This window comes from Neomonachus schauinslandi, chromosome 12, assembly GCF_002201575.2.
Source record: "Neomonachus schauinslandi chromosome 12, ASM220157v2, whole genome shotgun sequence".
NCBI lineage: Eukaryota > Metazoa > Chordata > Mammalia > Carnivora > Phocidae > Neomonachus > Neomonachus schauinslandi.
In genome coordinates, this window is record NC_058414.1 from 43,750,768 (window position 1) to 43,764,527 (window position 13,760).

Sequence of the window (13,760 nt, forward strand, 5' to 3'; positions counted from 1 at the left end):
TTGTCATTATGGAACCATTTTTTATGTGCTAGCCCTTATAAGTACTTTGTAGGGGGGACCTCATTTTACACCCCAAACTGCCTTACAAGTTAAAAATGATAAAGTGGATGAGCCAATACAACTTAGATGATGTAATGGTAATAGCTCAGAATTTATGGAGCCCAGTTTCTTACCACTATGCTATTTATAATGCCAATTACAAAAATAAAAAGCTTTATATTGTTTAAAACTGAGTAGGAGGAATTTATAGTTTATTTTATTAATAATTTAATCTATTTGCATTTATGTAGCCTTTGGATTTAATCTGTTTGAACCTAGTAGCCTTTTGAATTTAAGAACAGAAAATACTTGGTTGTTGGGGCACCTGCGTGCCTGTCAGTTGGGTGGCTGACTCTTGATCCTGGCTCAGGTCATGATCTCGGGGTCCATGATCTTGGAGCCCGGAGTCAGCCTCCATGCTCATCAGGGAGTCTGCCTGAGGGTTCTCTCTCTCTCCCTCTGCCCCTCCCTCTACTTTCTCTCTCTCTCAAATAAATAAAATCTAAAAGAAAAAAAGAAAATACCTGGTTGTTAAATAAGAAAAGGTGATTCAATAGCTAGTGATCCTCACATGGAAGATGGCCCCAAAATTTGAGATATGGGTAAAAGTCATAAACAAAACCATACCCTGAGATGATCTTTATTTATCGCTTCACTTATGATTAAGTACATCCCTCTAATTCAGCAAATAAATTGGCAGGCAGTGTCTATGAGAATTTAACTGCAATTCAGAATCATTTATACAGTGTTGAACATGGGATCAACATCAGAATAACCTGCATTAAGCAGCATTTCATTAAAGTCCCCTGCTTCATGATGGTGAAAACATCTGCCACAGATGATAGCCTGCCTTCCATCACACAGCTCAGTGACCCTGGCAGCCTCTGAAAAGTTTAGGATTTGACTAGGAATGGATTCTAAAGCATACTAATTGGATCGGGGAGAAGTAAATGAGCACTCTTATAACCCATTCCCTGAGGCTCTAGATTCATCCAATCTTATCTCTAAGACAAACACCTAATTACAGACATTAAATATATACATTTTATGTAACCATTTTAACCATACCTTTATATTTAATAGTAAAATTATTGGTCTTTTACGAAAAAAGCATTTATTTACCTCATTTTCACTGTGGGTGTATGTATACTGTTTAAACTGTGATTCTAAAACTCTTGAATTGTTTTTGACATTGGAATTGACTCGTTGGTTTTGGAAGATCTGGTAGGAGAAAAACTTCTACAACATCAGCGTAACGTGTCAAGGAACAGCAAGATGGCTGTTAAGTTTACAGACATAAAGGCTATTTATTTTCTTTCCCCAAACCACATTAAAGCCACATCAGCAGTTTTGGTCTGATGTCAAGATACTCGTGCAGATAAGCCCCAGTGTGGTCTTAATTATAACAACGATATGGCAATTTTGAAAGCATGGCTTGGGGTAATCAGTCATTGCAGCATCATCCTGTTGTTTTGGGAATAATTTTACGGCAGAAAAATTGATAGATATAATATTGAATTTATTTATTATTTATGGGAAGATCTAATTCCAGACATGTGGGAATATTTCCATAGTACTGGGGAAATTATAAAATGTCACCTATGACAAAATTAGTAATAAATGGTATTTTAAAAAAATCCTCGGACACATAAAAATATATGCTTCATACTAATGTGACTATATAGGCTTTCTATCATTCCATCAAGTAGAAAGACTTTATAATACTTTGATGAAATTCTACTGTATAAATAAATGTCCCTGCTTACATAAAAATACCAACTATTATATGTGAAACTTCTCTTATAAAAATGAAAAAGTGACTTTTCCTTTCCACATCAAGCCTATAAAAGCTGTGTTAACATACATTTGAACAGAGCTGTGGTGTTTCTGGTTCCAGCATTGAAGTTCTTATAATTTAAACGGCAGATTGAAAAGATAAAAGAATCTTTTTCAAAACATTAATTGGATACATTTATATTGAGTTCTATAGTATGCAATGTTTATGTCCAATACTTCAAGAGACAGATACCCACAGGGGTTAGAAATAGTTTTTGCTGCTCTCAAGGATCTTCTAAGGCAGTGAGGAAAAGTAGTAGGGTGGGCAAGCATACAAATGGGTATAATTTTAGGCAGAATACAGTAATCACATTAAAAGAGGTAGCATAATTGAGATTCAAAAGTTTAAGTTTCCATTAGTTTTGGGGCGACTGAAAAATGCCTCAGTAGGAGGCACTGAGGTGAGTTTCGAAGGAGTAGGATTTTGACAAGCAGCATTCTGGGAAGGGAGAGAAAAAGGGAACATTTTACTTAAGCAGAGGAACAAATAAAAGCTAAGGCATGCAGGCAGGTATGACATTGGGAACTAGCAATATTGACGCAGTCCACCGGAGTACCAAGTTCACACAGAGAAGTAACAGGCAGTAAGGAAAAGAAAGTGGATGGGCTCATGCTAAGGAGTGGCTATTAGCGTACTATGAATTACAGCTTTAAAATGCTTGTAATTTTGCCTGCTTATTGCAGCCCGGATCCCTTTGACAGCAGACCACCCCTGGGCAAAAAGCACACAGGCAATGGCATGATTTCGGGGAACGGAAGGGAAGAATGTTAGCCACACAGAACCTTAGAAGATTCTGCTGTAGCACACCATCTTTAATCCCCGCCTCCCCCCCACCTCCACCCCCGCCTTTGTTTTCCCTGGTGGAGAGAGGAAGAAGACATTCCACTGCGAAGTCCGCATAAATCTTGTGTGGTGGTTGTGGTTATGCAAGGACAGACTGAAACAGAACTCCTTTTTCAAAGTCAAGAATGGGAGGATAGGAAGTGACAGTACTTTTACTTGGAAGGCAGAATTCCGTGTGTATATACATAGATAGTGGATTCTGGATTCTTCAAATTCATCCAGGAATAAAAGTGCTCCTTGGCTCTTAGGATTAAAACCCTTTAGCTGTGAAAACCCAAAGTTAATTCCTCTCCTCAATGTTTTATACTTTAAAATATAATTTTTGAAGACTGCTAATTATTTGAGAAAAAATTGGCATAATTCTATTTCAGTTTGCATCTATTTCTGTATTTATAAAGCAGGTGTAAAGATGCACTAACATTTGGCTGATGAAGTTATAATATCAGGTCATTTTGAACTTTCAAAAAAAAAATCCTCTCATTTCTTGCTCTGTAAGGATAATTAACTATGTAATGAAGTTGTTATTATACTTAGTAGAAAACATTTTGAAAATCATTTTTTCTTTTTAAACATGGTTTCAAAAAATTCAGAAGGCTTTAAATCTAACACCAATTTTTAAATTTCTTATTCAAATTCAACATACTACGTTTTATATTAAATTTATGCCAGGCTGAAGTGTTAAAAGATTGCTTCCTTCCAGATCTTCTCAACACAATTTTTTTTTTTTTCAGGGCAAATAACATCTGCACCTTTATCCCCACACTGGGTGGTTAGGCCTGAGACACTAACGAATCATTCTATAAAACCCAAAGGAAACAAGGGGCAAGTGCAAGTCCAGGGAATAGGTCAAGGTCACACAGAAAGGTCACTGTTATGAAAATGCTCCTGGTCATACACTTCAGCCACCACTTTGCGGCCAGCAAACCAGCACGTGTTGAGGGCCTGGATGGTCTTGTGAGTCTCAGAGGCTATGGAAAACTGCACAAAAATCTTCACATGAATTCTGCATCCTCCTCCTCGAATAATTTTAAAGTAGCTTTTGGGACCCACGCTAGAGTTTACCCAAAACAAGGAAGATTTTTACCTGGAGGTATCATACAATGTTAAAAAGTGAAATACCAATTTTATATAACTACACACACACACACACACTTTTGTTTTTTTAAGTTGAAAAGAAATATTTTTACTTTCTTCAGTATATTAACTATCTCCAGTTGCTACCATTTGTATTTGCTTTCCAAATGACATTTGGATAAGAATCATTTTGTGATAACTTTTGTGTATTGCTAATAATAGGTTATAAAGTGTTCTTCAAGACTGCATGAAAAGCAATTATATTCAAATTGTTTTTATCAATTTTTTATGTTTTAGTTTTGAACCAAGCTCAAAATTACAAGAAAACTGGAAGTATATTATCAATATTTTCCTCCCTGATTCATTTGGACAAAGTTGTTGAAATGATGCCCCACTACCCTAAATACTTAAGTGTTTATTTCCTATAGTCAAGGGCATTTTCCTACACATAAACGCATTCAAGATCAGGAAATTAGGCAACAATGATACATTATTACCATCTAATCCTCATACCTATTCAAATTTTCCAACTGTCCCAAAATAACCTTTTTATAGTGAAAGACTCTAGTTCAGAATCAGGTGTTGCATTTAAACATCATGTTTTGGTAATCTCCTTCAATCTGGAATAGTTCCTCAATCTTTCCTTAATTTTCATGATTAAGTGCTCCTTGGCTCTTTGGGATATTAAAGACCAGTTACTATTTTTCAATGTTTTTCAATTAGGATGTTTCCTCATGATTACATTCTACAATATGCATCTTTGACAGGGATGTCACAGACTTGATGCCAGTTTATCATTGCATCACACCAGGAACACAATTTTTATTTGCTCCATTACCAACAATTTAAATTTTGATCCTTGGATTAAGGTGGTGTCTGTCTAACTTCTCCATGAGAGAGATACTCGAGACTAAATAAAACGCTCTTGGTTAGATGTTCAATTAATACATCTATTTATATCAAATATGGATCCATGGTTTCCTATTTTATGTAATGGGTTATAATCTGTCATTAATATTATTTTGGCATTTTTATTGTGGGCTCTGATAACCCACTCTGAACCACTGAAGCCCCCTCACCTGCTGAGACAGATGCTCAACTGCTTGACTCCACCTAATGACTTTTTAGATAAAATCGTTCAGGAGCAGAGAGCAAGAGCCTAGAAAGAAAGGGAAGGGAAGGAAAGGGAAAGGAAGAGAAAGAACTATAGTATGGGAAAGAGGATGTGTTATCTGTATCCTATCATTCGTGTAGTAGGAACAAAGAAATAATCCATAGAAGTCATAACATTTCAACAATGGAGAAGCTTGGTTTATCTCCTGAATTGGGGGCATAGAGAATATTCCTTTATCATATATCTATGATGTAGACAGAGACAGATGGAGACACACACATGGCAGACACCCATACCATAAGAAGACTAAGTAAATCAGGGGTAAGACCAGGAGCTAGCACTCCTCTTTCTCCAGCACACTAGGATTATATTTTCCCCACCCCACACCATGACTGAAGTCAGGTTCAACTTCAAGCCATGAGTGTATGATTTGCTTTGCCAATGAAATGTCAGTAGAAAGGACATAAGTCACTCCTGTACGGAAGAGCTTAATGCTGAGGCTTTGAAATCAGCAGACAGACCCTCCAACTACCTTCTTCCACTGGCATTGGGGGGTAGGTCTTCGTATGGAGGGGCATGCTGAGACATTTCGCGGAGGGCAGACTGCCTTGGAAAGTTACCCAACACCATGGCAAAATTCCCATAAGGAAGGAATAAATTTTCCTTTAAGATTTTGAGCTTCTGAGCTGCTCTTATTAATACAAGAGGCTATATAATCTTCAGTATAATGTTCAACAGTGAAGTTATGACTGAGATAAATAAAAGTTAATCTTTTATTTTGTGAAGCAGCATTGATTTTGTAAGTCGAGATTAATACTTTGCACATGGGTTTGTAACTTATTTCACCAGAAAACTGTATGTCTAAACACTCAATATGTAATTTTAATAATGTGACTTTTTCCCTTAAGGTTATCACAGTAATTTCCTGATTTAGAAAATCTAGAACATGTTCGACACATACAAAACATTAATTCTTGGGGAAAAATAGAAAGACCTACTTTTGTGTAGAATTATAAAGTGTTATCTAATCAGCAGGGAAGCAAATTTTAAAACTTCCTGCAAACAAAGTTTTTAAGTAATTTTAAAAATAGCTCAAAATTGGGAGACTTATTTTGTGAAAGATAAAATGTTCCAGTGTCCAGCGAATTAATAGGTACTAAATAGTGTTTGAAGGGCAGATTCCTCTTTAAGTATCTCATATAATTATACCAGTTTTTGTAACTGTTATTAACAGAGACAAGCAGCATTGGATTCTCCCCTGACAGCTTCCTGTACGGTTTCCCTTTAAAATTATGTTTTGAATTCATGCCTTTATGATTTACTATATAAACATCTATAATTTTCCAGCATGGCCTGCTTATGATGCAGCTACTAGACTTAATTAAAAATTATCGAAGTCTCACCCTTTCAAACTAAGTGGATGATACATATCAAAGAGCAATCATAAATTTCTGCCTTTAAAGCATTTCATGACCTTTCAGTGTGAAGCATCATGTCTATAGAAATAATGATCTGGTGAGTTCTGCAAGCATGGCAAAATCTCTGCCATGTGACTCACGGGGCGAAAAGTCACGCATTACTAGTCACACAGCAAGTGTCTGCAGAGTATAATAGATTTATAGGAAGCAGGGTGACCACAGATCTAATTTTAATGAAGTCCAAGACATAATCTGAGCTGATAGAATTTGAAGTCTGAATATAATCCATACAAGGTTAGAGTTATTGTTTGATAAGATGAGGAATGTAACTTTCTAAAAGGTTCTATTTTTTTTATTTGGTTCCAGGATACACTTTTTCGGGGGTAGCAAATGGTTAAATTTATAAGGTGACTGGAAAAAGGTTTATAGACACTTTAAAGAAAATTCTAAATTTTTCTATAGGTTGACTATGTCAAATTTGCTAAATTTTTCTGTCTTCAGACCAAGAGGGTTACATTTTTGCATAGCTATTATATTCACAGATAGCAAGTTTGACCAAATAAAAATGCTATCAGGTTTCTATCACTAAAATGTTTCATAAATAGAAAAATAAAACTGGCGGCTTAAAAACTCCTCCACAATGTCTTATTTGGGGATATACACAAAGAAACACATGCATTTTACAAATAGAAATCATTATTTATTCGTGCTAAATGTGAATGAGAAGTCATTCAGCTTGATAATGTTTAAATAATATACATCTATACTCTTGAGAAAGAACATTAAGTGATAGAACTTGATGACTTCTCTGTTTTTCTTACTCCTGTGTTATCCTCAAGAATGATAAGATTATGTATGACATCATATCACCGAGTCACACAGAGGCCAAATTAGCATTTGGATGTAAGCTTGAGAGATAATTACCAAGAGCCTTATATTTCTCGACAATAAAGCTTACAAAAGTGAGGTATGACTATATGGCAAAGCATGGTTTATTCCCCCACTAGGATGAGGTAGGTGATTAAGGAGCAGTATACTTGAAAAATGAACACAACCTACATATGAGACTTCCGGATCTCAGAGCCTATGTTCAGAAACACAAATGGCAGAAAATCCATGTAATTTTCAGTCAAGTAATAGTCATGCTGGTGTTGTTTTAAAAACGAAACAAAACACTTTTATTATTGAACATATATGCCTATTTATGAGAAGGCAGAATGTGATTTCAAAGGGAAAAACTGACTACTGCAATAGTGAAAAAATAATCACACCTGACATCTGGAATTTTGGGAGTCATTTTCATACTGTTTCACAGGTTTAGCATTCAAACTGGAAAGCAATTCTTAGGAGAGAGGAAAGGCAAAGTAAGTTTACTTTTAAAAGTGTTTCCTCTTTTATTAAAGATCTATTTTCAAGGTTAATTTTGGGGACCAGAAGTTGCTCCATAGGTCAACAGACATTAAATTTCCTTGGATTGCTGGGATTCTGGGAGTAGATTTTTTGTACAGCATCACCTTAACCCCAGAAGACCAGAAAGAAAAAAAAAAAAAAAAAGCCTGCCAACATCTGAAAGGAATCTAAATCCCCTTCTGAAGCTGGTGACCAATCTTACCTTCCTCACCGGCATAGGCCAGAATGGACCGTGCCCGGATCTGTTTCCCTTCTGTGGTTTTCCCTGAGCAGGTGTGTGAGCAGGAGGACCACGCAGACCACATGCTGAGCACACAGTCCTTTGGGCACGGGGCGTAACAGGCAACAGGGATGGGGAAGATGGCATCTCTGCACAGCTGTCTGTCAACTTCTTCTCCTGGGGAAGACATCATCACGAACAATCCATCATTTTTAAATAAATGTAGAATGAGCGATTGTAACCAGATGGGCACCAAAATACATTAGGTTATTTTGTTCTTAGTTAAAAACAAAGCTAAAACAAAGCCCACTACAGCCAGATGTTAAAAGAACATGAGGAATAAATATATATCCTTAAGTGAAGCTTCTTTTATTATCAGAAGCTAAGGTGTGTAGATCAAGCACAGTGCTGAAAGTATTTTTTACTACAGATAGTTGCCCAGTTAGTGACTTTTATATTTATAATATTAACCTTGCAATAAGGAGCATCAATGAATTATGTTCCCCTTTTTATTGCATTATTGGAAATGTATCATTTACATCATCTTTTACAAATAACACCTCTATCCATAGCACGCACTGTATGTTTTCATGAACCAACTCAGGTATCTCTGCAAACTCCCTGTGTCTCCCAGAGAATTTATTTTTGTATGACTGGCAACCTTTTTTCTTTCACAAACAATTACTCTGTCCGTTGGAAATAGCCAAGATATGTAAACGATAGGCTAACAATATAAAACTACTGTTTAAGGGGTCCCACTGGGAGAGGGGGAGAAAAATGACAAGGTAAGCAAATGGCAGAAGATGGTGTCACTCCAGCGCTTAAAACTCTTCAGTAGTTTCCTGTTGCTCTTAAGATAGAGATAAGAGTTCTTAAATGTTTACAAGACCTCAAACGACTTGGCTCTGGTTTCTCTTCCCAGCTTCATCTCAGTCCACTCCCTCCCTTGCCCAGAGAGCTCTAGAAATTGGCATTGCTTGAGTATTTGTTGAATGAATACGATGAGATTATACAAAAGGCCAATGAGCAAAAAAACGTCTTTGTGGTTAATGAATGCCAAAGATAACTAAAAGGATTACAAATAAATGACCAAAATAGAATATGAAATGAACTCTATGCTTTCGCTGGTTAATGTAGGGTGCCAATGACGTCAGTGTAACTGAGCAAAACAATACACACACAAGCAAAAGTTGATCTACTATTTTGCCACAAAACATGACCATAATTCTGCAAAAATATATCACAGATGTGTGCCTTGGGCCATTACACTTTCAGGTGAGAAAGAGTGACTAATTATGCTACTCTTCATTGCTGTTAGAAAAACAACTCAGAGGGCGCCTGGGTGGCTCAGTTGGTTAAGCGACTGCCTTCGGCTCAGGTCATGATCCTGGAGTCCCGGGATCGAGTCCCGCATCGGGCTCCCTGCTCAGCAGGGGGTCTGCTTCTCCCTCTGCCCTCTTCCCTCTCGTGCTCTCTGTCTCTCATTCTCTCTCTCAAATAAATAAATAAAATCTTTAAAAGAAAAAAAAGAAAAACAACTCAGAGATGTTTTTCACTGACAGAAGGCTAGGAGCATTGTGTTAATGTCCTTTATTCATATATTCGAAAAACAAGACAGAAAATCAGAAGTCAATTGGAAATGCTCTAACAGGTTAATAGCTACTAGTTTGCAGGGCCTTAAATCATTAGACACAATCAGAAGTCAAGTGGAACATTAATAAGCCACCAGTTTGCAAGGCTTTATTTTTTTTCTTTTTTTTTAAAGATTTTATTTATTTATTTATTTGAGAGAGAGAATGAGATAGAGAGAGAGCATGAGAGGGGGGAGGGTCAGAGAGAGAAGCAGACTCCCTGCTGAGCAGGGAGCCCAATGTGGGACTCGATCTCGGGACTCCAGGATCATGACCTGAGCCAAAGGCAGTCGCTTAACCAACTGAGCCACCCAGGCGCCCAGTTTGCAAGGCTTTAAATGATTAGATTTGCTCTCTAGTCAGTAAGACTCACTGAAATGACAATGGACTCATCATTATATCATTCAATCTTTAGTTACTGTGATCTGTGGGATCTCTTTAATTCTGCTTTTATTGGCTTTAGGGTTTGGCTTACAACCCAGTAAAACAATATGAAGATAGATTGTAGAAGGTAGAGTACAAAAATCATTATAGTACAAGGTATTTAATATTTTACAATTTACATAATAATGATGACTCCTTTTCCTACTAAACTTTTTTCTGAGTGCAAGAGGGGACTTGCATCTGTCTTATTTTCTTCATTGCTACTTCTAATGTTCTATCTACTCTCTTTCACTTTCGTTTCTAACGTCCTGTGAAAAGTAAGGCAAGTTTGCGGCTATAGCCTATAATCAACCAGGAATTAGTTTTATTTCTTCTCATAGTTACTTAATCATTTCTACTCAGAAAAATTTAATTTATTCTGCAGCAAATGAAAGTGTGCTACATGGGTGCTATTATAAAATTGTTTTTCATAGCATAAGTGGCCTATTTCTCCTTCTTGTAGTGTAAAGTTAAGGGATGTACAATTTCAACCTTTCTTGCTTTAGGAGTTATTCTTTTTTTTTTTTTTTTTTCAACCTGTGTCCCACACCTTATGTTAGCTCTTTTCATTCGTCTTGTTCTGCTTAGCCAGGCGTATTTTCCTGTAAACACCTTCCTTCTAGCGTACATCTTAACCCTCTGTGGAGCTATTAAAACCCACCTTGGATCCAACCTCTAAATTCCCTTAGATTTCAGCCCTTACTGCACTCCTCCCGACTTTGCCAGGTAAGCCCCTGCCCCTGATTGCTCCTGATTGCTCATCATTGTCTTGCATCCAAATAATGGCATTCTGTTCTAGCCACAGTGCTTTTTCCCCCTTTTCTCCTACACACTGATCTCATCACTGCCTCAGGGACTTGACATTCTCTCTTCATTTTGTTTAAAAATTTTAGATCTCATGACAGACTACTTTTCAATATTCAGGCTTCAGTTCAATTGTCTCCTTTCTAGAGGAGGCTTCATTGGCCATATACAATCTCACAGTAACTGAATTTTATTTTCATTATAGCTTTAATCACCACTGGAAACTATTTTAATGAACTGTTTACAAGTTTACCTTCTAACCCTACCACTAGATTAAAAACCCAATGAGGGCATGATCTTTATTTCTCTTGTTATTTTATATTTAAAGCCTAAAACAGTGCCTGGTACATAATACAGGCACTAAATAATAAATACAGATACTAAATAATCTTTTGCTAAATGAACAAATGAATTGATTAATTTTAACCCGTTGTATCAGGAAACAGAATGCTGGATTAGACAAATATGGATTTAAGTACAGTATTTCTTAAACTGCCATGCACTCAAGTGCTCTAGGACTTTGTTAATGTGTATTCAGTGGGCAGGCAGCGTAGGCACCCCCTGGAGTTTGCTAGAAATGCAGTCTCCCAGATCTCATCCACTAAATCATTATTCGCATTTTATAAAGATCCCCAGGTGATCTGTGTGCACATAAAAATCTGAGAAACATTGCTCTAGAATTTTTCTGCCTTTCTTCTCTTCTGTTTTGAATAGGACCAGACTGCTTCTTGAATGAGTAGCTACAGATTCACCTGGATTTCATACCTAACATCAGTCGTTTCTCTGTGGGACTTCCCTCTAGACTTCTCTTTAAACAGGGTATACTTAGATGAAAACATTCAATGAGTAGTTACTGATTGCCCATCTTTTGTCAAGCACTGTGCTATGAATATTGCATACATCATCTCAGCTAATTGTCACCACAACATTTTTTTTGAGGTATAATTGACATATAACATTATATTAGTTTCAGGTGTACAATGTAATGCTTTGATATTTGTATATATTGTGAAATAATCATGAGTCTAATTAACATCTGTCTCCATATACACTTATAATTTTTTTAAGTGATAAAGACTTTTAAAATCTACTCTCTTAGCAACTTTCAAATATGCGTTACAGAATTATCAACTAGAGTCTCCACGCTGTACATTACATCCCCATGACTCATTTATTTTATAACTGGAAGTTTGTACCTTTCACAACAACCTTCTGACATGGGCTAACATCTAATTTTTACTTTAAAGGAAACTGAAGCACAACAAGTTTACTGTCTCAAAGAGCAGAAGTTTAACTAAGGAAGCAGAGATTTGAACTTAGTTTTAACCAATTCCCAATCTACTTTTAACTGGCATGGTGGTAGGGAAAACTCGGGATGCCAAGAGAGTTAATAATGGATGAGACTTTGTCTACAAAGAAGTCCAGAAACTGGCACTCCTAGTTATTTCTCGGACACAGTGAAGCATAGTGGCGGCCATATTCTGTCTCAAATACAAAGAGTAGGCATGTTGACATGTCGTCCAAGGTTACATATTTTTGCTTATAGCCACTAAAAAAAAAACGGCAATGGATCTATGAAAATATGAAACTGTTTAGATCTTTGACTTTGCTTTCAATGGGTGCTTCAATCAACTCAACTCATTGACCACTAACTGGAACCCTTAGGCAGTGTGCTCTTTTAAGCTAAATGTCCAGGAGCACTCCAGGCACAAGTCATCAGGGAAACATTAGGGGAGAAAGAAACACTGGGTTTATGGCTATCACAGGTAATTCCATAATTTGTGATTTTCAACCATTTCCTATGAGTGCAACTTCTATCTTATTTTTAATATAAAAAGTGACCCTGGAAATAAAGTCTTTACCTAAAAGTGCTTTAGAAAATAATTTCATCTGTCTTCTTCACATTAAAACTTGTTTTTGATTGATAAACACTATTTTAATTACATAAGAACTGTTTTGCATGACATTATTTCAGAGAATGTATAGTAGTAAATTAAACATGTACATATCCAAATATCAGGTTAATTTATAGTCTTTCCATATCGAGGAATGAAAATTTTGCTGCTGAGCATTTTGGAAATTCCATTTTTCCATATCTATTACCCTACTGTTAGGACACTTTCAACTACCATATGTCCCCCATTATAGAACCTTTTGAGACTTGGATTATCTGTATGTGCATCCAAATAAATCTGGGCAGATAAATCTGATTATCATTATTTTGAATGATGTGGTTCTACAGCTCATTTAGGTGTAGACCAATGCAACCTGTTTTTCTTTCTTTAGTCTTTCTGAGGACAATTTCTTAGCTCGATCCTGGACATGATGTCATAAGCGTTTAGAATCTGCACACTTGCCATTGTATATTAAATATACTATATTTTTTTGGCATACATGTTCCAACATAAAATTTTCAAAGGACTGCTTTATATTTATATGACTTGTATTTTCCCCCCATAAAGCTCTAGGCCTCTTAAGCAAACCTACAAAAATGTACATTTTACATGAAACATGTAACACAGAAAGAAATGAATGAACCATTGTCTACATATTACAACATCTGTCTTACTGTGAAGCCTTAACTAAAGCATATCTGGCTTAAACTTGTTTGTGATACCCTTTATAAAAGGTTGAGAAATAAAATGAAAATGCTTGGGCGCCTGGGTGGCTCAGTTGGTTGAGCGACTGCCTTCGGGCTCAGGTCATGATCCTGGAGTCCCTGGATCGAGTCCTGCATCGGGCTCCCTGCTCGGCAGGGAGTCTGCTTCGTCCTCTGACCCTATCCCCTCTCATGTGTTCTCTCTCTCTCATTCTCTCTCTAATAAATAAAATCTTTAAAAAAAAAATGAAAATGCTTGGGTTTATTTATTTTTATGAACTCAAAACAAGATTTGAATGTCTAGGTTGGTGTCTTCCAATCTCTGTCTTCATAAATATAATTTTAAAA

At 36.5% G+C, this 13,760-nt stretch overlaps 1 protein-coding gene across 1 annotated transcript in view; it reads right to left on the reverse strand.

The window, feature by feature from the left end:
* Positions 1 to 13,760, reverse strand: part of THSD7A (thrombospondin type 1 domain containing 7A) — a 431,993-nt gene that overhangs the window by 87,965 nt on the left and 330,268 nt on the right. Inside the window, exon 7 of the mRNA XM_021689643.1 lies at positions 7,938 to 8,132. Within this exon, the coding sequence (XP_021545318.1) occupies positions 7,938 to 8,132 (195 nt within the window). The remainder of the gene's footprint in view (positions 1 to 7,937; positions 8,133 to 13,760) is intronic.